This window comes from Globicephala melas, chromosome 18 (genome assembly GCF_963455315.2).
Source record: "Globicephala melas chromosome 18, mGloMel1.2, whole genome shotgun sequence".
Lineage (NCBI taxonomy): Eukaryota > Metazoa > Chordata > Mammalia > Artiodactyla > Delphinidae > Globicephala > Globicephala melas.
Window position 1 is genome coordinate 1141652 of NC_083331.1, and position 23022 is coordinate 1164673.

A 23022-nucleotide genomic window follows, 5' to 3' on the forward strand; every position below is an offset into this window, starting at 1 on the left:
CCGCCCTGCGCCCGGCTCCAAGCCAGCAGCACTGGGGACGTGTCGTCAGGCGCCGATGACAACCTCACTGACCCCCAGACCACGACGATGGGCCTGGAAGACCGTACGTCCTGCTCCTGCTAGAAAAATTCTGTGACTGGACTGAAATTCCCATCCAGCCTGTGGAAGTCAGAGAACTGGCCTTCCCCAGCCCAGGCTTCCTGGGGGAGGGACCCCTGCCCCGAGGGGAGACCTGCACATCTACTGTTTATGGTGCCCCGTGCCCATGCGGGCGGCGGCGGGCGAGAGAGGACGTCAGCCCAGGACAGGCCCCAGCACTGCTGGCGGGATGAGCACCGGGGAAGAGGGCTGGAGGACAGAGAGGGGCCAGGGGCTGATCACAGGCCAGACGGAGGCACAGCCGGCTCTTCACAGACAGCTGGGATTCAGGCAGCAGGAGGGCTCAGTGGAGGAAAGGTATTCTTGGCAGCAGGTGGTACCGTCAGAGCAGGGGCCTGGTGGGGGAAGAATGGGGAGGCGGGAGAGGACAGCGGGGAGGCACCACAGACCAGGCCGCCTACCTGAAGGCAGTCGCGGGAGCTTTCCAAGCAGGGTCGGGGTCAGTGAGAGGATGGGCCAGGGGCAGAGCTGCAGAACCCGTGGTCGGGTGCTCAGGCCGGAGGGGGAGGGCTGCGAGGGCTGTGGCCCAGGCGCCCTGGGCCGGCTCTGCAGAGCTGTGGCCAGACAGGGAAGCCAGCCTTCAAGGATGGAACCAGGAGGGGCAGCGAGAGGGGATTCTGTGGACAGACAGGGGTCTTCTGAAGGTGGAGGGGTGGGTGGGCAAGGAGGAGGGAACTGCAAATGCAGGAAGTGGGTGGTGACCGGAGGGGAGGGGTCTCAGAGCAGCAGGGGTGGGAGAGCCCTGACAGAGACTGCTGTAGCTTGGACAGGAGAGGAGAAGGCAGTGAGCAGGCAGCAGGACCCCAGGTCCCCAGGGGACAGAGGCCGGTCAGCAAAGAGCCACAGCAGAAACCCAGGAGATGCCCCGGACCCTGAGGACGGATGAGCCGCTCTCCCCGCCTGCCGGGCCAGGGGCTTTTCAAGGCTAACAGAGTGGACCTGTCCCCGCACTTGTGTGTCTGCCCCTCTGTTAGGACTGCGACAGCCTGGGGGCCTGACCCTCCTGTGGCTCAGCGCTGCGCCCACCCACCTAACACAGGGACGGGAAGGACTCTGGTGCTTCACATCCACTGATTGTGTACATAATATTAACCTCCATCCTGGCCGGGCCCCACGGGGTGGCTGGACAAAGCGCGCACACGGCCGTGACCTGTGCCTGTGTCCTCGGGGATTCGGGAGAGAAGAGGCAGGAAGAGCCCCGCCCGTGAGCCAAGGGCTGGGGGGGAGGCGGCCTCTGGGGGAAGCAGCGGAAGGGACGGCTCGCGAGGCTGGGCAGCGGTGGCCAGAGCTGCCTTGGGATCGAAGGAAAGGGCACGAGCTGGGGGAGAGCCAGTCCGCTGCGGACAGCGCCCATCTGCTGTGTCTGGGACGGGACCGAAGCTTTGGCTTCTTTGGGGTGACCGGCCGCACGTGTGCGTCGCTTCAGACCGGCTACGTGTCAAGGAAGCGGCGACTCTGAGGACCAACCACGTCAGACAGTGTGTGTGTTCAACTCCCTGCTGCGCACTGGCCTCAGCCTCAAGATTCCAACCTTCCCAACGCTTCGCTTCCAGTCGAGGAACTTAACCAGCAAGAACACCGGGAGGCAACCACAGGTACCGACGTGCTCACAGGGCTGCTTCGAATCGCACAACCGACCAACTAACCATACGCCCATCACACACCCGACCATGCTAATGAGCCCTCCTGTCTACTAAACAACCCAGTCAGGCAGTCTTGCCCTTGCCGTCTGTCCCTTTCACCAAATTTAGCAAGTGTGCAGTTTCCGTACATTAACTCTCAGAGACACCACTAGACATATATGTATAGGCGTGCTTTAAAAACTGCAGGAAGGGACTTCCCTGGTGGTCCAGTGGGTGAGACTCCGCACTCCCAATGCAGGGGGCCCGGGTTCGATCCCTGGTCAGGGAACTAGATCCTGCACGCATGCCGCAACTAAGACCTGGCACAGCCAAAATAAACATAAGTAAATAAGTAAGTAAATAAGTAAGTAAAGTAAGTAAATAAACATAAGTAAATAAATAAATACTAAAAAACCCCACAAACTGCAGGAAACTCGGGATCATTTTTAAACCCGTCAGGAATCACAACCCTGCCTTGCCTCCACCCCCCCAGGCAGCAGGACGCCGTTTCTGTGACTCCAGTGCCCAGATGTCAGGCCAGCAGCGTGGTGTGCCGCTGTAAGACCGGTGCCCAGGGACGTCCACACCCTGCCCCTGAGCTCCGCCCCAGCTGGACAGCACGCTTGCCCCCGGGACCTTCGGGAGCCCGGTGAGCAGGGGCCCAGGGTCTGCACGGCTGCCCCCGCGCCACCCCCTTGCCCCTCGGCTTCTAGACCCACGTCCCCTCCCCCCTGCCCTCCCTCGCTCCACCGGCCGAGCTGCCCCGCTTGAAAGTCCCGCAGCTCCAGAGCCTGGGGGCAGGGCAGCTCCTCACGGCAGTTTCCCGGCGCTTCCAAGAGCCTGAAGGGCGGGTGGCTGGCTGTGAAGGAGAAGGAAAGGGCGACCCAGCCTGCCTGGGGCCAGAGCCAGAGACGCAGGCCCCCGCGGAGCGAGTGGATCCCGCGCCAGTCCGACACACCCGGCACCCGCGCGGTTCCCGGAGAAGGAGAAGAGAAAACTAAAGCCAAGAAAACCCGCAAGGGGCCTTTGGATCTGAACTGTGAGTGGGTGACGAGAAGATGAGGCACAACTCCGGCTCAAGGCCCGACAGCAAAGCCGCGGGGCAGGGCGCCCACTGAGCGCTTCCGAGGAAAAAGATGTTTTTTAGAGTAACTTATAGGTAGGGAATGAAGAAGAAATTTGGGCTAAAATTAAACAAGCATGGAAAATGCTCAACCTTACCAAGGATCAAAGAAACACTTTTAATAAAATAGCGTTTTATATTGAATTGTTAACACCAAAACAAAATAGTTACAAAGGCAAATGGCTGGTGAAACTCTTCACAGTCATATATTTTTGGTCCTTTGAGGTGACTATTTGTTAACAAGTACCAAAAGTTATTAAACGTGCGCCCTGATTTAATAATTTTACTTCCTAAAATTCTCAGGCCAATTTAAAAGAATCCTATTTTAAAAGTCAACTTGCATAAAGATGTTTGTCCGAATTAGATATAATACAATAAATCAGCCCCTCAAACAGAAGGGTGTAGGGCAGGAGCAGAAAGGGCTTAAATAATCCAATGAGAGAATAATTATGTTCATTATAATTAAAGTATTCCCTGGGATACACTTAATGCAGCCCAAAAATACTTGCTATGGCCAAATTCTCCTACTGGAGAAGCACTAAGCATCTAATATTCTTCTCTACAGAGTACACAGCAGTGAACAAAATGTGCGACTTCCAATAGCGTAAACAACATGAAGAAACAGTGACGTGCAAAATGTGTCTGAGCTTCGTCCACAAACGAGGGCTTGATCAGAACACGAGGAAAACAAGTTTGACAGTTTTATGTTGAAATATGCAACGATTTCTTCTTGTTAAAGAGCGTAAGATGATGAGAATACTTATGCGTATGTCCAGTTCCGTTATAGTAAAGCTGCCAGTGTTATCCAGCTACACAGTTGTGGGCAGATGACAAAAGTCCTCCAGATCACAGCTGAGTCCAGTGAGAGGGCAAGATGTCACCAGGTCATCCCAGCGCTCCCTTCAGCTGTAAAGTTCCACGATTTCAAGGGATGTTTGCTAAAACATTAAGGATTTCACTGTTGGCACTACTGAGATAGGTGAGCGGAGGTGTGACCCACTCCAGGGAAACTACCAAAATCCCCTATGAGTTTACACACACACACACACAGGAGATGAGAACGTTATACTGGTGTGATTAGTGACGTCTGAGAACCTAAACAACGTCTTTAGTTCAGTCCATCCAGCGGGTTATTCCAGTTGTCCTACTATGAGCCCAATCATCAAATACCTACTTTGCTTCCATTTATCATAATTTGGCTACACAGTCAGCAGGAAGTACTGCTTTCTACATGCTCTTGCAACTTCATAGGCCCTTAAATAAGTATTTTACTTGGGTTACTATTTAACTACAAAACCATTCTTGTATCTTCGTGGGATTTGTTCTTAAAGGAACACTACACTCCTGGATATGCCTATTACGATAACTTAGGTCCAACCTCTTTTTGAAAAAAACACTCCCATTTTTGTCAATAATGAAAAGCCATAGAGAAATAGAATATAACATACAAAAACACTTAGCCGTGCTCCAGGAAAGGGTAGGGAACCAGTTTTAACAGCACATGTGCTGCCCAGGGTCAGGGCCTCCTGAGGACGGTCAGCGGCATGAACCTGCCCGTGGACACAGTGGGCCCGCCGCTGGGCTCAGGGAACAGGCTCTGCCAGGCCTCCCCAGCATGGCTGCCCCCCATGCTCTGGCAGGAACCCCCTGACCGCACCCTCACCAGCACATGCCTGCTTTTAGGGACGCCGACAGGTCCTCTAACACCTGGCTTGCACAAGTCATGCAATAAATAGGCACACACACAAAACCACAAAATCTCTAGGACAGTCTCTTCTGCCCCAGGAAACAAGGAAGGAGCCAGACCGTCCCTGCCAGGGACAGACGAGCCCTGGCGTTCTGAGTTCTGGGGGAACCAAGGAGCCCGTGGCAGAGAGCACAGCGGTGGGCGGTGCAGGCCCCTCAGAAGTCAGATTCCAGGGGGGAGCTGGTCACCACCAGCCAGAGAGCCTGGCGACAAGAGTGGGTAGAGGTCCGTGGTGGCCCAACACAAAGAACCTGACGCTGAGTTAGAGACAGGCGCGTTCAAAGCCTGAGCTGAGGATGCCAGACGAGGGTGGAGCTGGGGGTGGGCAGAGTTCAGAAGAAAAGGTCTCAGGCAGAGAAAGCCTGGGGACAACACAGCCTCACTGGATGGTCTGAACTGGGGCACGCGGTGTGACGGGTCCCAGGGCCAGCCTTCCTGCTCCCCCGCTGGGCAGGGCCCTGGCTCCTTTCAGGGCAGGATCGGAGGTCGGGAGAAGGGTTCAGAAGGAAGGGCTTGCCAAGCTCCAAGCTCTGCACACTTAGTTCTGAACCGCACTGTGGGCTCTACAGGGTAGAGAGAAGACACCGGGAGAGGGCAGGCCCAAGAGCCTCCGGCCACTGTCCTCCGGGGCTAGGAGGGGAATCAAGGGGGGCTTAATGGGGAGCTGTGGCTCGCACTCTTGTTGGGAACTCTGTCGTCAGAGGCACAAGGTTTTCACGAAGGAAAGGATTCGGTTTCTGTCTCAGCCCACGATGCCGGATGACGAAGCAGGAGGTGGCAGTCCAGTGCGTGAGCAGCGGGACCCTGGGCCCAGGGGACGGGGGCGGGGGCTGCCCACCGCCTGGTACCTGCGGACACGAGACGGAGCCACGAAGGCCAGACCCGCGCCGCGAATGGGCGTCAGGACGCCGGGACATGGACCAGCCGGCAGAGCTCAGGCGCCAGCGGCTCCGCGTGATTCTGGAAGAAGAGATTCTTCATCGGCTACAAGCCCGCCTCGGCTCCTGAAATTCAGTGGCCTGAGTGTGTGGGGAGAGGCTTCCCGTGCAGACAAGGGCCACCGCCAACTTCTGCCATTCAGACGTCTCACCCACAGACAGCGCACGGGCCTCCCCACCGAGCATCCTTCGTCACAGACCTTCGAGCTCCTTTCTGAGCTTTCAGTGAGTAGCTGCTCTTCTCCTGTGTGTCCTGTAGCCTCTGCACGGCCTCCGTCCCACTTTGCTGGGGACCGTCAGCCCACAGGCATCAAAGGGAAGGGACGTCTAATGCAGAGTTCAGGGAGCTCTCCTCTCTGTGGTTGTTTTTAATGTTATCAAGTAAACGGGGCCATCTAGAAAGCTGTGGGCTCATTTGAGAAGGAAGACAGTCTTCTGCTACTTCTACACCCTTGAAAGACACAGTGAAATTTACAAACATGTTTAATTATGAAACATGGTACTGAAGACAAACTCCCAAGCTAGTTTTTATGTAATTTTCAGAAAAAGTTAGGGAGTTCCCTGGTGGCCTAGTGGTTAGGATTCCAGGCTTTCACTGTCGTAGCCCGGGTTCAATCCGTGGTTGGAGAACTCAGATCCCGCAAGCCTCACGCGGCCCAAAACAAAACCAAACAAACAGAAAAAACCCCAAAACAAAAAAAAATCTATTAAAAAGAAAAAAAAAAAGCAAAGAAAAAGTTACAGTGTAACCTTGAAATGGACACACACTGGGGAGCTCCGCACACAGGCACATAGCTGCTATGCAGGCACCCTTCTGGCCGACTCCACCCCGTGGTTCCGAAACCCTTTAAACTGGGACTTCCCTGGTGGTCCAGTGGGTAAGACTCCGCACTCCCAGTGCAGGGGGCCTGGCTTCGATCCCTGGTCGGGGAACTAGATCCCATGCGTGTGCCGCGACTAAGACCCGGGGCAACCAAATAAATAAATAAATATTTTTTTAAAAACATGTTTGAAATCCTTTAAACTGTTTTCAGGGTTGAAATGGATGTTGACCCCAGTGTGAAAGCCCATCGACTAGGCCGGGACAAGGACGCTGGCTTTTACCCTGATCGAGGCAGGAAGCCACCTAGTGTTTGGAGCATGAGATCCGACTTCTGTTTTAAAAGGGTCCCCTGGCTGCGCTGTGGAGAGCACAGTCTAAGGGGGATGGGGGAGGTTAAGGGGCCGGCGTGACCGTGCAGACGCACCGACTGTCCAGGTCCCCACGGACTCCTGCTGGGTTCCCTGGCGGGCCCTCGCAGCCCACAGGGAGCTCAGCTCCTCTCGTGCTGCAGACCAGCCTTTGGAAGGGTCTCTTGAGTGGAGGCGCAGCCTCGTGGGCCCTGTTGGTGGGAGGACTCGGGACTGAGACAGAGAGGGAGCGGGAGCTGTGCACGAGTCTCCGAGTCTTGGACTCACCCTAAAATGTAGGTGCTTGTATTTTATCAAAATCAGGAGACTGGGACTTCCCTGCTGGTCCAGTGGCTGGACGCTGCTGGTCCAGACTCCGAGTTCCCAATGCAGGGGATCCAGGTTCAATCACTAGTCGGGGAACTAGATCCCGCATGCCGCAACTAAAGATCCCACACGCGGCAAGGAAGATCCCTCATGCCACAACTAAGACCCGGCGAAGTCAAATAAATAAATAAAATATTCTTTAAAAAATCAGGAGACTGGGGCTCAGAACGAGTAATCATTTCCCAAGTTCACACAGTCAGTGGTAAAGTCAGAACTCAAAACCCAAACAGTCAAAACAAGTCCAACATGACCAGTAATCAGAGGCTGCATTTTTTAAAATAAGGAACCATCTCACACTCATTAGATGGACAAGTGTTTAAAATACCTGACACCACCAAGTGTCGGCTAGGACAGGGAAGACCGCCCTGCAGAGGCTGAGGACGAGATGCTGACCAGTAAACCACACAGAACACTGTGACAGCATCTGGTAAAGTCAGGGATGCTCGTATCCTGTGACCCACACACCCCACTTCCAGAGAAAGTCCCCACGTGTCACAAGAAGACACACAGGAGAACACCTGCTGCACTTCTGTCGAGAATGGAAAACTGGAAACGATCTAAACATCCATTAGTGGGATAACGGAGACGTAAGTGGCGGTGAAATGACAGCAATTACAATGAACGGGAGCCTCGTCCATCAACGTCGATAAACCTCAGAAACATGATGCAGACGGGAAAAGGAAGCTGCAAAATCACATTATACAGGGGTTTTAAAAACCTTGTAAAACAATACCGCAGACTGGTTACAGAACGCGTCTGAAGCAACGGCACCGAACACAAATGGGAAAGAGGAACCCAGCACGGAGGCACAGAGGAGCTGCTCCATGTGACACAGCGTTTCTCCCAAAGGTCTCTGGAACAAGGTGGGAAAATGTTACATCATTCTCTCTACTTCTATAAACGTTTGACTGATGAAAAATCATCATCAGTCATCACAAGCATGTCTGACAGGAAGGCCAGCCCCAGTGCTGCCTGCCCATGCGCGGCCTGTGCCCCTTGTCCACAATCCCGCCTGCTCATCCTGAAGTTCTCGGGGCCGGAAGCTGCGTCCTGCTCACATCTGTGTCCACGGCTTGGCAGACAGGAACTGCTTGGGCGCTCGGAAAGCGATGAACGGACGAAGGAACAGACGTGCAAAAGCCCAGCCCTTCCTGCCCTGGCGGCCCCATCTCGTGAGCGCACAGGGGACGGGAAGAGCGCCGTCCCTGCGTGGTCTCCGCCCTGGAGGCTCTAGAGGCGCCGAATCCCACCCCCCTCCGCACCTGCTCCTGCCTCAAACAGCCCCTCCTGTGGCCCAGCGGGTCCCGTCAGGCAGTGAAAGAGTGACCCACTGGCTGTCGCTTACGGGTGACAACATTCAAACAACCTGGGTGCCCCAGAATAGACCGAGGTCTATCATCAATTCACTGGAACGCGACACTTTGTTTTTTTAGACAGTGTGTCAGAGAATAAAATGACACGGGCAATGCTTGCGATATACTGTAAAGTAAAACAAGCCAAGCACAAAAAGTGGGTCCCAAACACACACGGGGCTTCGGCTCATACCTGGTGCGTCAGCGGCCAAATCGCTCTCATCATTTTCCATCCGTGCTCTGACGCGGCAGTCACAGCGGAGAAGGGACCTCAGCACATTTTGGAATAGAGAAGCCAGAGGGAGGGGGTGAAACGCCCAGGAGCAAGCTGTGAGCCCACCGGGCAGGAGAGGAATGAGGACCCAGGGTCCCACCCGGCCCGGCCCTCCCCTGGGGACACTGAACCCGAAGCTCCGACCAGAGACTGCAGCCCAGCGAGGGGCCGACGGGCAGCACAGCAGTGAGGCAGAGGGTCAAGGGAGCCACGACACCTCACAGAGCTGAGGGTCTCCCCTCCTCCGGAGAAGCCAAGCCCGGCCTCCAGCGCAGCCCCTGCCATCAGCGCTGTGGCCGTCACTCCCAGGTACGAACAGCCTCCAACTCAAGCCAAAGCAAACAAACCCAACAGCACACACGACCTCATTCTGTAAATTAAAAAAAATCACACCAGATACCGACATGTTCGCGGTGGCGCCTCAGAGCGATGGGGGCCCGGTGATCTTCCAGAAACGCAGCCAAGTAACCGCCAGGTTCCCTGGTGTTGGGACCCACGACCCCCCCTCACTTCCTCTCACCTCTTCTTTGGCTGCTGTTTAAAAATATCTGCTTCCTTCTCTCGGCTCTATCGAGACGGGCTTCTAGAGACCGTGCGTGGGTGTCAGCTCCGGCTGCGGGTCAGAACCCGTGTCCTCTCCACCCTCCACGGACACGTGTGACACCACTGCAGGGATGCTCCTCGTTACAAGGAGGCTTGTTTTCTCCAGCTGGTCACGTGCCCACAGGCAGCAGACTAAACACCAGACAATAAACACACAAGTGCTCGGAGGTGCATGAGTTTTCCCTGAGAAAACAGCTATTTTGACACACCTCGGGACAGGTTCGTACAATGGGAGGCTCTGCCCTCGGCCAGGAATTTCAAACATCTGGGCTGCTGCAGAGTTAAGAGTTCCAAAGACGACAAGCTTCATCAATACCTGCCGGAACTCCACTAGGAAATCTTCCAGCCAAACTTTCTACCTAGCTGTGGTCCCACTTTAAAACGATGCTCTTAGAAAATGCCATTAGCACCCCTTTCGGAGAGTCGCACGTACAGGCTGTTGGCAGATTTGTAAAGAAATGAGCAGCAGGAAGGCCTGTGGTGTGAATGTGTAGACAGAGGACCCTGCATCTAAGCCCCATCCTATCCGCCACAATCACCCCAAGAAATGAGTGCCGCCAGCCATGTGTCAGAGATGCAAAAACCGAGAGTAAGATGGATTAGCAACTTACCCTAAGCCACAGTGATAGCAAGGACCAGGTAGAAGGAGAGGCGCTCAAAGCACTTGTAGCGGGGCTTCCCTGGTGGCGCAGTGGTTAAGAATCCACCTGCCAATGCAGGGGACACGGGTTCGAGCCCTGGTCCGGGAAGATCCCACATGCCGCGGAGCAACTAAGCCCGTGCGCCACAACTACTGAGCCTGCGCTCTAGCGCCAGAGAGCCACAACTACTGAGCATGTGTGCCACAACTACTGAAGCCCGCACGCCTAGAGCCCGTGCTCCGCAACAAGAGAAGCCACTGCAATGAGAAGCCCACGCATCGCAATGAAGAGTAGACCCCCCACCCCCCGTGAACGAAGACCCAACTCGGACTAAACAAATAAATAAACACACACACACACACAAAAGACTGAAGGTGCTTATCTATCAAAATATTGATGTTAAAAACGTAATCTTATCAGTGGCTGCCTTTCAGAGGTAAGATTTTCAGTTGCTTTCATTTTCATCTACAATGTCTAGAACGTTCTATAATGAACATAAATTACGATTTTGAAAACAATACACCTATAGTAGTCATGAAATTATGAGTTGCCCTTTCCAAGCTGGTTGACATTTCTAGTGCACGAGGTCTGGGCAGGGAGTGAGCGAGGGTTCGACTGCTTTCGCTGGCACAACTGACCACTGCCCGACAGAAAGCTAACACGGGCCACAGAGGGACTTTCATTTTCTTGTAGCCACATTTAAGAAGAAAAAGGTAAAAGTGGAATTAGTGTTAATACGTTATTTACCCCCATATATCTCTTTCAAGTGCAATCAATATTAAAGGTACAGAGATATCTTACATTCTCTTTTTTGCACGAAGTCCTCCAAATAAGGCATGTATCAGGCTCAGCGCAGACTTCAACTCAGACGAGCCGCCAGGGTCAGCGCAGGCGCCCCCCACGGGCCGTAAGGGCCTGGGAGCCTCCGCCGGGCCCACAGAGCGCCCACTGCAGAACCCGGAAGGCTGCGGCTGCCCACTGACTGGCCGTCTCATTCTGTTTTGCTTTTTGATTCATGGATTTTTATTTATTTAACAGGTTATTATCAGCTACGTCAGTATTCCTTTACGTCTAAGCTACTATTTACTACTCCCAGTGAGTTCTGCACCGTTCTTGAACTAGAATTCAAGTACACTGACGGAGAAGTTTGTTGGTGTCCCGGGGCCAGCACGGGAGCACCTGCGGAACACCATGCAAGGCATCCTCAGAGGGAAGGCGCCCAAGCTGGTGGCAACTTCTTGTTCTGCAAGTGCCTTTCAGCAGGGCCATTCGGGTGTTCAGCTCTGTCCGTGACGGGACGCACAGCACCCTGAAACCCTGTCTGGTTTTTACTGGCTCGGGATCAAAACTACTGACCTACCCAATCCGGGCCTCGACTGTCCCCGTCAGCATCTAGAATCACTACATGTGAGTGGCCGGCTGATTCATGGCGGGCGGGGCCTCCCACCCTCAGCACGGAGGAAGGACCCCCGCACGATGCTCCAGGCTGGAGGGACGCGGAGCTGCGTGTCCTGCATCCCACCGGTCCTTGTCTGCCGCTCCATCGACCACGGGAGAGCCAGGTTTTAGCTCCCGCGTGGCACCCCTCACCCCGTAGAGCCTGAAGCTTTGTCTTCAGGTGTGTTCTCCCTGGTACATCATCCGGACGTACTGGCCCTTTTATTATTGTGTCCCTCTGTCTCAAGTAACACTCACCCTGAAGGGGACTGTCTGATTTCAACGTCGCCACCGCATCTACTTGATGTTTACGGTTTGCAGGGCAGACGTTTCCCCCCGACTTTGGCTTTCAGTCTCTTTGTGTCCTTGTCCTTGTAACAGGTGTGCCTTGTAGACGGGACAGAGGTGGATCTTGCTTTTTTATTCAGTGTGACAGTCTCTGCCTTTTGATTGGGGTGCTTAATCGCTTTACGCGGCGAGTGTAATGATCGCTATGGCTTTATTTAGGTCTGCATTCCTACTGACGCATCTGGCTTTCACTCCGCCACTCCTCCCTCCCCTGCTCCTTCCACGTTAATCAAATGCTGCTTTAGTCGTTCGCTTTAATTCTTCACTGACTCTGTAGCTCTGTCTCCTCCAACTGTATTTTAGTGATGGCTCTAAAGGCTGCAACATGGATTTTTAACTTACCACCACCTACTTAAATGTTGATTTCTAATTGTGTCAGGAAAAAGATAGGACCCTTGCTACAGCTGACCCGGAGCAATGGGGGTTGGATAGGGGTTTCAACTGCCCACACAGCTGAGAACCTGTGTACAGCTGTACAGTCGGCCGTCCGCACTCATGGTTCCACGTCCGCGGATTCAACCTACCACAGAGTGTGTGGGACACGTTTGCTGAAGAAAATCTGTGGATAAGTGGCCCCGTGAAGTTCAAACCCAAGTCGTTCAAGGGTCAGTGGCATCTCCACTTAGGCCCCACCCCCCGGTGCGTGAGCCGCGACAAAGCGAAGCCCCGTTTTATTGAGATCTGACTGTACCTGAAAGTTTTCACCAAATTTGGGAAGTTTTCAGCCATTACTGCTTCAGATGTTTTTCTGTCCCTTCCTCCTTCAGGGATTCCAGTTCACACACGTCACACATCCTGGACCCCTCGGTATTGTGCCACAGGCCTCTGAGATTCCGTTTACTTCTCTTCAATCTTTTCTATGTTTTTTGCTTGTGTGATGTCCGCTGATCCATATTTAATTTCACCGATTCCTTCTACTGTCGTGGGTTCTCAGCTAATTCACCTGCGAAACGTGCCAGGTGGGCCAGCAAATCCCTAAGACCCCGTGTAAGCCACCACGGTTGCCTGGGGGGTCCTGATGTAAACAGGGATTCAGGGAAGGGAGAACGCGGCTCGTGCGGGAACCCACTGCCCAAGGAGGCCACACGATGGACCACGGAAGAAGCGGGCCTTGGCGGGGTGGGATGCAGCTGGGCTGCCGGGGAGGCCCCAGCGGGAGGACGGACAGTGCGTGGGGGCAGTTACTCGGCCTGAAGGCCGCCGGCGTGTAAGGAGGGGGATACGGCCGGGGCAGGCGGGTGTGCCTGGCAACGAGAGAAAGGACGGGGTCGGATGAGGAAGTGCAGCGGCTCCCAAGGGGGTGGCTGCGGCCGCGTTTCAGGAAAAGGCCGCCAGGAGGAATGGGGGTCGGGGGACTTCTCAGGAGAATCTAGGGTAGGGCAGGGTGTTAGCACGGAAAAGACAGAGATGTGAAAGCTACTTAGGAGTAAAAAATCGCAGGCATCGGGGAAAGTATTCATTAAACAATGACTGAAGGAGAGGCTCTGGTCAGGGACGAGTCCAAGACAGATCTCATTCATTGCTGGTAGGATTGAAAGCGTAAGTGCAATTTAAGCACTTGTCAAGAAATGTGGCGATTCAAATAAAAACTATAAAAAGGTTCTTATCACTTGTCCTAGTAATCCCATTTCTAAAATTTATTCCCAGGAAATCAGTGAAATCCGTTATGATTCCCGCAGAAGGCTGTTCATCGCCGGCACTGAGCTGCTCACGAGGAGGCCGCGAGCCCCGCGTGGTCTGATGCCACGTCAGCCCGGGCACGAGCCCGAAACTCTGCCCCTCGCGGTGGCCAGGCCTCGCTGCAGCCCACCAGTACCTCCTGCTTCCCTCTCCCCTGCCTGGTCACTGGAGCTCCTAACACTTCCGACTTGCTGCTGTCCAACTCAAATAGATTTTTGCTCAAATAAACTCTTAAAATGTTTAATATGCCTCGGTTTACCTTTTAACACCAGCTGTTTACAATAAATTACAGAACATCTGTTTGAACAATGGAATATAACACAGATGTTACAGACAAAAACGTTTATGATGAAATCTTTATCCCTTCACTTCTGAGGGTTTGCACAGTTTCAGGGCCTAGAGGATGGTGATCTCAGAACAAAGCCACCGCTTCACAGGTCTGCAACCTGAAGGGAGAGACGGTTACTGAACGAAATACACACCTACACACATAGAAACAAATTCTGATAAACGCCACGGAGGGAACTTCCACGGTAATGAAAGCACGAAAACAGGGGGTTCCAATTTAGACTGGGGATCAGAAAAGGCTTTTCTGAATCCATGACACTAAGACAAGCCTCCAAAGAGAGAGGGCATCACCCAGGCAAGGCGGGGCTGGAGTTGGGAAGCCTGAGAAGAGGCCACACAGCCGGCGGGGCCAGGGTGCCGACCGCGGGAAAGGGCGGGACCTGAGGCCAAGAACTCGTCCCCGGCACAGTGGGAAGGTTTCCGGAGGGAAAGGACAGGCTCCTTCCTTTCCAGAGTGACCGCTCGGAGGGTTCTGTGCAGGGAACAGATGGGGAGAGGAGCCCTGCGGTCCCGGGCCTGGCGGGAGAGCTGAGCGGGAAGGCGAGCAGGGAGAGAGTCAGCGCATATATTTCTGCAACAGAAGAACTGGGATCATATTGTACGTGCTGTTTTGTGACCAGCGTTTTTCCACCTGTCACCCTGGGCACATCGCTCCTTGATAACTTCCCTTAATTTCCTTTAACTAGAAAAAAAATTTGGCCACTTTTATACCAAAATGTTCAGAGTGGCCATATGTGGGCTGATACAATTGCAGGCAATTTTCATTTTCTCTTTATACTTTTCTGTATTTTCTGAAAGTATGCAATGAACACACGCTACTTTAATGACCTGGGGAAGCCTGGGGAAGGTACGACACAAAGGTATGATTTGCTAGTGTCTTGTCTAAATCCTATTTAGAAAGGTATAGTTTATCTTTTGGCAGGGCTGAAATTAATTTGAAAATCAAAAAAAAAGAAAAGAAAAAACAGAGGGGGAAAAGGCAAAGGCTGCTACACCCACAGTCATTGTTAAGACAGTTTCCTGTTACAGGACTGACATTCCTCAACTCAAGTGTTTCTTTTTTCCTCCTGCTCTTATTAATATTTCAGGGCAGCGACAACCCTGAACACTAGTCCCCTTTCCAGAGGAAGAGGAGGAAACATACGAGTCACCTGAATCCCTGCATCTCCCTCATTAGCAAAACCCTGGCCTTCGAGTGAGACCACCGAGGCCACCTGTCACCAGGATGAAGCGATGGCAGCCTCGCATCAGCGCCCCTCAGGGTCACCCCCTGGCCCTCTCCTGATAACGGCCAGTGAGGCAGAGCTGTGCTTCTGTCTGTTCTAGTGCCTGAGACTTGAGGGACAGTTTAGTGGACCAGCGCCCGGAATCCTCTCTGCAAAGCTTGCGTTTCCCACCATCACTGCTCCTGCCGAATGAGGGGCACAGCCCCATGGCCACGCAGGGCCTCCAGGGCAACGGGGCACACTCGCGGGGCACACTCGCGGGTCCAGCGCCGAGAGGGGCGGCCAACCATGGGCCTACGAGTTAGAAACAACGGACCCCGGGACTCTCCTGTGGGTCCAGTGGTTAAGACTGTGCGCTTCCAGTGCAGGGGACAGGGGTTCGATCCCCGGTCAGGGGATCATGCACATGCCGTGCAGTGCAGCCAAAAAGAAAAAAAGAAGAAACAACGGAGCCTGGCGGTCTGACCAGGGTTGGCTCAAACCCGGAGGCAAGAACCAGGGTTCCTGCAGGAGGTGAGCTGATCCAGACAGGGATGAGGGAAGATGGCATCACCGCCGACACAGTGTGACATGTCCACAGAGCTCCGGTGTGAGCTTGTCCAGGGGAAGGGGGGCTGGGCAAGCGTGGCCGGGGGGAGGAGGGGGGCGAGAGGAGGGGACCAAGTCGCTGAGGAGGAAGCCCCTCCGCGGGCACCGCTGTCCTCCCTCCGCTCAAGCGTGTGTGACAGGCACGTGCGACCACGCTTGCCGGGGCGGGGGGAGCCTGAGTCACTGGGGTCGCAACTGGAGCCCTCTCTGACGGCTGCCACGCGGTCTCAGAACAGCGCGGGGACACACGGTCGCAGCCACCACCAGGTCCTGTCCTTCCACTGTGACAGCAGCACGCCCAGCGCCGCAGCCTCTGCAAAAGGACCTGGGTCAAGGAGCACCTGTGTGGTGGGCTGGGAAACGTGATTCCTCGGCACTTTTTGGCTTGAGGATGCCAAGAATTGTCTCCCTTTTCCTCCTGACCAAGTCACCCCACTCTACTTGGTGCTGTGCTCGGGTCCCTGACCACTGGCTTTCTTCCTCAGGCCGAATTGGGCATAAGAAATCGATTTTTACATTTGTTTACATTTCTTCCTACCTGCATTTAGTTAAAGATTTTACTCACTTAAACACATACAATAAAGTGAGGAAAACTGGATTAAGTCAGGATTAGGAAAATTATACCAACAGAGAAATTCGGGACCAGGGGAACATAGCCGCGCCTGGACTCCGCACCGCCCATGGCAGAGCAAGGAGGGAGGCGGGCAGGGTCAGGACACAGGTCAGCCACTGGGAAAAAGCATGAACAAGTCCCAGGACCCCCGTCTGAAAGAAATTCCTCACCTAAGTCCCCCTCTGGGGACACACCGTGATGGAACACTCAGCTGCTCTAAGGGCCCAGGAGCCATGGGCATCCTTGCTCTCCCAAGGCCCCAGCACAGACTGTGAGGGGCCCCAAGGGCGCCCTCCCTGCGCTAACCCGCCACAATGCAGCAGGCGAATACAGATCAGTGCTTCCGAGAAGCAGCGATGTCACACATATGAACATCGCGGCAACGCTGAATCAGCCGTTTCTAAAACTGTCTCAGGAAGAAAAAGAGGGAACACCTGGTAATACGGTCGTTTGGAACCATAAAGATTAAAAGAAAAAGTGAAACTAAATTTTATAAGAAAGATAAAGTAAGAGCTAAATTTAAGTCATCACTTGTGCTAATAAGAGACTACAAAACAGGATGCTCATAATCAAAAACATATCTTTCCAATTCCTTAAATCTATATTTAAAGAACAGCTCCTTCCTTAAGAAATATTAACCTATTGGCCTCTTTGTTTGCCCTATAGAAATTGTCGTAAGTCTTTAATGATTTATGTGCAAAAGACTTATGAACATTACACCGTTTGACATATACATTATACCATTACACAGTGAACAGTCTTTTACGTTTTCCCAGAAACTGAATCAGAGTCCCAATAAAATGGGGGAAAAAATGTGTGTGCACATGCAGTAGATAAAACACTGCATATCAAAGTGTGTCATCACCAACAAGGACCTGTAAGACCTTGGGAAAACTGGGAGTTTACTGCCATTCTTATAAATATAGGGCTAAAATGGCATTTAAACTCAAAATATAAGGAAACAAAACTGAACGTAGATTAAAAGGCAATACAACAGGAGGCAAGGGGAAAAGCTGCACAGACAGGGATTCTCTGTACCTGCTACACGGGAATTCTAATCACCTGCTTTATCCAAGACACACAACTCCAGAGGTACTGCTGAGCTTTTCCTCACATTATTTGGGTTCATATAATGACTTTCCAACCAGAATTCTCTGAAAGCAAACGTACCCTCTAACCAGGCCAGAAAAAGTCTGAGTTGGAGGGTCAGACCGAAGGCAGAGTTGTCTTAAGCCACAAAGTAACACTATGCACCAATCTGACGGATTATTTCAGGAGCATCAAAAGGGTAAAGAGTCCTTTCTGCCAGCAATTAACATAAATTAAATGCTGATGGGAACTTATGGGTGTCCCGACCCTTAATTTTACCATATTCGTGTTTTACCATAAACGGCACCAGCTTCGTTATTTCGTGCACTGTAGTCATCACGAATGGATTTTACCACAAGGAGATCCCACCTGGATTCTGGATGTTTACCCGATTTGTTTGTTTTTATCAAAACTGCGAGAACAGCGGCTCTGATGACCTCTTGTTTGCAAGGATTTACACAAGGCTTTCAGCTTTGTTATTGGGCTGAGTACCTGCAGTTCTCACCCACTACTTCCCCAGGATGGCTCCAGCCTACCTTCAAAAGCATCAAGTTCTGCTGGTCAGGGGACAGCTTCATATTTTCACAGAGAGAAAGGCCGTGGCTGTGCTGTCAGCTCGCACTGTTAACCCTCTGCACCCACCACTCACAGCCTGGGCTTCACGAAAGCAGCTCGTTACCCAGGTCAATCCCGGCACATCCCGAAGGGTCAAGGAAGCCCCACAAAACAGCGCCACTAGTTTCCCAAACAGATCATCTGAGAAATCTAAGCTCTCCGGTAAGAAACTGTAAGAGGGCTGAGGTAGCTTTTGGAAATAAAAGAGGGTGTTGTTTCTCTTTCCTCCCAGTTCCCGTGACTGTGAGGCCAGGAGTACGTAGTTACGCTGTTTCTAAGAAACTAGAAGTGCTCAAGCCATCCTGATGCGCTCTGCGCGTGAAATCCTACTCAGTTTGCAGGGCGGTAGACGTGCCTGGTCTACTTCCACGTTCATGCAGCTCTGACTTTCACACGACAGGTGATGACACAGCACCTGCTTTCAGAAGCCGTTTCATAAGACAGCTGCATTTTTACTAGTTACATGTCACGGACACGTTTTTACCTGGTTGGACACGAGCTCCATGTTATACGGTCCTGCTCCTCAGTTCGGGCTTTACTCAGCCACGTGAAGAGCACAGGATCGTACGCACGGTCCCCGTGTGTGTTTCTGTGTAACTGATGTCTCCTCCATTAACTGGCCTTTATTCTTAAGCAGTGAGAAGTCAGGCTGTGTTGCCACCATTCTGATGATTTCTCAAGCTTTTTATTTTCTAGTCTTTCTCATTCCCTTAATATAGTTACGTCTCCTCTAATAGCATAGATGCTATCTTTTAAAACAGGAGAAAACAGAGGCAAAGAGCCGACTCATGTTAACCAACCTTCCCCTTAGCTGAGTTAAAAAATGCACACACCAAACACAAGTTCAAGGAAGCCAGTCTCTTCCCCACGACAGCTCACGATAAGCCAAATAAACCCCAAGGAGAGGGCTACGTGGGAAAGCCTTCCCGTCCTCACAGGGACAGGACAGAAAGCGCACGGGACACAGCTTCAGGAGAGCTGAGAAATCTCTGGATCTTGCCTGAAAAGGAAAGCAGCTAACGAGATGGTTTTGGAGAGAAGGTGGAAAACAGTGCAATGGGACGCAGAAAGGGCCTCGGGTTTGTAGCCTAGAAAGCCCTCTCCAGGGACCTCTGCTGGTCTCCTCTGCACCCCAGATGCGCAGCCTCCCGGGAGCGTCCACCCACCTGGTCACAGCCCGCGTCCACCAACTCCTGCAGCATTTGTCGGTTTACTTCTGCGGCGGCCGAAGGGCCCGATTCATTAGCAAAGGGCAGCAAGGAGTATCTGATCTCTCTCAGGGCTTTCTGGTAAGGCCCGAACTTCGGGGCTGTCCTCGCCTGCTGCTGCCTAGCCGCGTCCTGGCCCCCCAGGGCCTTGGCGTCCAGGGCGGCGTCACTGCCCGGCCCCGCGGGCGGCCCCGGCGCGGGGGTCTTGGGCGGCTGCTTCAGCCCCTCGCGGATCTCCTGCAGCCGCTGCCGGCTGTTCCCAGAGTAGGTCGTGGCGGGAAAAGTCTTCGGCCGCATGGTTAGTCCAGTTTCCTTTGACCATAAATACAATCTTCTTAAAGTGTTTTATTAGTTAAAACGAAAACAAAACTGTCAACAGTATCAGTTAGTTGTAAACACACTTTCACAACAATGTTGTTTTGAAAATGTTCTTTCCTTCCATTTCTGTAGTTTCTGCAGAGAACCGAACATTTTCCAGAGACTTCACTTTGAAGACCATCTCTACCTGAAAAGGAAAATGAGAGGTGTTCATTTGTGGTTCCCACATGATGTTAATGACACTTTTCAGAAATGGACCATGATCCTGAAAATATTCCACTTGGAAAGATAAAGAAAGAACATACCACCTCTCAGAAAAGATAAAGATACGGTTCACCTCTGGTTCGAGCACGTGACAGGCAGGGCCACCCCAGGCGTCTCCTGTAACATGTAACCTGCAATGACATACCGCTGCAGAAGCCAATACTTTCTTATAAATACTCAATTTGGGGCAAGAACAACAGTACTAACGACCGACAGCTCATTTAAAGTTCTCCTTTATAATATGGTTTCACTTGGAAATCCACAGCTCGAGGGTTCAGCGGCTGGTCCACACCACGCCCTGCATCCCCACAGCATGACTAACAAGCCTCCCCACTCACCTCAGCCGGCGGTCCTTCCACACCTTGGGAACTCTCTCTTATAAAGCCCTCCCAAACCTCCTGAGAGAAACCACAGCCTGCCACGCTGAAGGTTCGCACAATGTGCTATGAGACTTTGAGGGTCACGACTCCTCTGGGGTTTTTTATAAAGTGGTCAACTTCTTACCGGCATTTTGACCAGATAAGAATGTCTCGGGGCTTCCCTGGTGGCGCAGTGGTTAAGAATCCACCTGCCAATGCAGGGGACACGGGTTTGAGCCCTGGTCCGGGAAGATCCCACATGCCGCGGAGCAACTAAACCCATGCACCACAACTACTGAGCCTGCCCTCTAGAGCCTGTGTGCCACAACTACTGAGCCCACGAGCCACAACTACTGAGCCCACACGCCTAGAGCCCTTGCTCCGCAACAAGAGAAGCCACTGCAATGAGAAGCCCGCGCACCTCAACGAAGAGCAGGCCCACTCGCCGCAGCTAGAGAAAGCCCGCGCACAGCAACGAGGACCCAACGCAGCCAAAAATAAATCAATAAATAATAAAAATAAAATGAGAATGTCTCGCTTGTGGAAACTGACACTTGCATGGAGGGGTCTGGTAACAGCATGTGGGTGGTCACACGGTGACGACAGTAACAAGGGCTGTGCAGATGCAAGTCGTCTGTGTGCGGCACCCACCTCAGCATGGAAGCAGACTCTCTGTGCAGAGCTCGCTGTCACAAGGGCACTTCCCCACGATGATTCCACCTGCTCCCGGCTAACGCACTGAGTGCTGTCATGCCGGCAGCCAGAAGGCGAGCCCCGCCCTGACGCTGCCCTTAGCTGCCAGCTGCCGGGCAGCACCTGGCTCAGGGGCTCAGGGCTGCGTAGCCTGGGACAGGTGAGGTCACCTCCCTCCCCTCCGTCCAACAGGTGGCAGCAGCGGGTGAGCACAGAGTGAGGCTCAGCGTCCCGTGGTCACTGCTGTGTCCGTCCTGAGCTGTCCTGCCCTGGAGGCAGCCCACGTGGCCGTGACCACAGAACCCAGGGAGCAGATAGTGAAGTAAAATCACTTTGAGTTTTAATGAACAAAGGAAAACTGATCCCTTCTTGGAGCACCCTTTAGAAGGAGGGGCACAGGGGTCTGGACTTCTTTCAGTGAGGAGCTTAGAAACTAACTGTAAAATGGAACCGTGCTTCACGGCCTTTTTCACCCCTTTTCCCCCACTGTGGTGGGGAGATAGCTAATGTTTATCCAGTATTTACTAAGTGCCAGGCTCTGTTCTAAGCATTTCATGTGAATTAACTTACATAGATCTATTACATTACCATATACAACAGTAAACCTGAAAAAATGACCTAAAATTACTATTCCTTTCTTAGAGATGGGAAGATGGAAGGTCTCAGAAGGTTTTACCTGTCCCTTTTCTCACTGTAACTACAAGAAGATTCTATTTAGAAAGTAAGAAAAGCAGGCTACATAAAATTTTCAACATGAAATTCAATTTTTTTTTTTTTTCCGGTACGCGGGCCTCTCCCGTTGCGGAGCACAGGCTCCAGACGGGCTGGCTCAGCGGCCATGGCTCACGGGCCCAGCCGCTCCGCGGTATGTGGGATCTTCCCGGACCGGGGAACGAACCCGTGTCCCCTGCATCGGCAGGTGGACTCTCAACCACTGCGCCACCAGGGAAGCCCTGAAATTCATATTTTTAAACACAACATCTAATACGTTAAAGTCGCTGAAACGCCCTTGAGTACGCGATAGTGACCTACTGGCTGAGACACAGCTGAGGCTCCCGTGCAGTGGACCCGAGCCCAGAGCCCTGCTGCACTGGTGTAATATGGGGCACACTGCACCCACACTCATTCTCAGTGACCTCGTGGTCTAAGCATCTGTTCTGAAACACCTAACTGTCTAAAACCGCAAGTTCACATTCCAACAAAAATGAACAGATTCTCAAGGAGCTGCTGAGCACGTCTGGAGTCTGAGAACAGACAGGAGTTGTACCTTTTCCTACGACCTTCACACAAACTACTGTTTCCAATCTTTAGCTCTCTTCCCTTCCTTTGAAAATGGAAATACAGAAGTCATAAATCATACTGTCCTCGCAATAAATAACCGATGTGAAGGAGGGGCCTGACAACACGCAGGGAGGGTCCTTCCGGTACCCCTCCCCAACCCATCCCCCCTGCAAACGGTCACACTGCAGAGAGGAGCGGGTGAGGGAGGCAGATAAACTGCTCCGAAGAAAGAGATGCCCAAGAGGAGAAAAAGAATCATCTGGCAAATGGGAGAATACAGGAGAAAGTCAGAAAAATCTCCGCAGTAGAGAGAACTAAACCTCTGTGCAGGGAAGACTGGAATTCCAGCCCAGGGAACAGCATAAGCAAAGGAGCAGAGGAATGCGCCGTCCACAGGCTCCTCCACCAGCTTGAGGGCCGCGGAGAGGCCTTTCCTGGAGTCTGGAGGGGTGATGCTTGGGAGGCGCCCAGGGGCTTGATGGGGAGGACCTTCCAGGTCACGGCCACGTCTGGACTCCACAGGGAGCTACCGTCTGCGGCCGAGCTAAGAAGTGACACAGCCAAGCGCCCTTTAGAGGGTTGAGTCAGGAAGCCAACTGGACAGAGGGCTGGGAGGGACAAAGCTGGGACACTCCAGGTGGACGACAGGGGCCTAGATGAGAAGCAGCGACACCCCTGGGGGACAGGGACAGTTAGGCGGGTGAGCGGCAGTCCTCAGAGCGGCAGCAGGCTGTGATGGGCCTCAGGCCGCTGCCAGGCGACACAGGCAGGATAGGGAAAGCTGCTCTCCACTCGGCCCCTGGAGATGGTCCATGGAGAAGGAAAAAGGGCTGTAAGAAGGTCAAAGCCAGGACGCAGGGCCGGCCTCCCTGCCTGGCCACGGCAGCAGAGAAGGGTGTGGGGCCGCCAGGAGGGTTCTGAGTAAATTCCCTGGGAGTT

At 53.0% G+C, this 23022-nt stretch overlaps 1 protein-coding gene across 2 annotated transcripts in view; it reads right to left on the reverse strand.

The window, feature by feature from the left end:
* The window catches only part of LATS2 (large tumor suppressor kinase 2), a 41933-nt gene that overhangs the window by 12414 nt on the left and 6497 nt on the right, over positions 1-23022 (reverse strand). Inside the window, exon 2 of one of the 2 annotated variants that reach the window (XM_030882704.3) lies at positions 19127-19673. In XM_030882704.3, the coding sequence (XP_030738564.1) occupies positions 19127-19465 (339 nt within the window). In that variant the 5' untranslated portion in view covers positions 19466-19673. Of the gene's footprint in view, positions 1-9292; positions 9496-19126; positions 19674-23022 lie in introns of those variants that run through there. The other variant, XM_060287796.1, reaches the window with a different exon arrangement.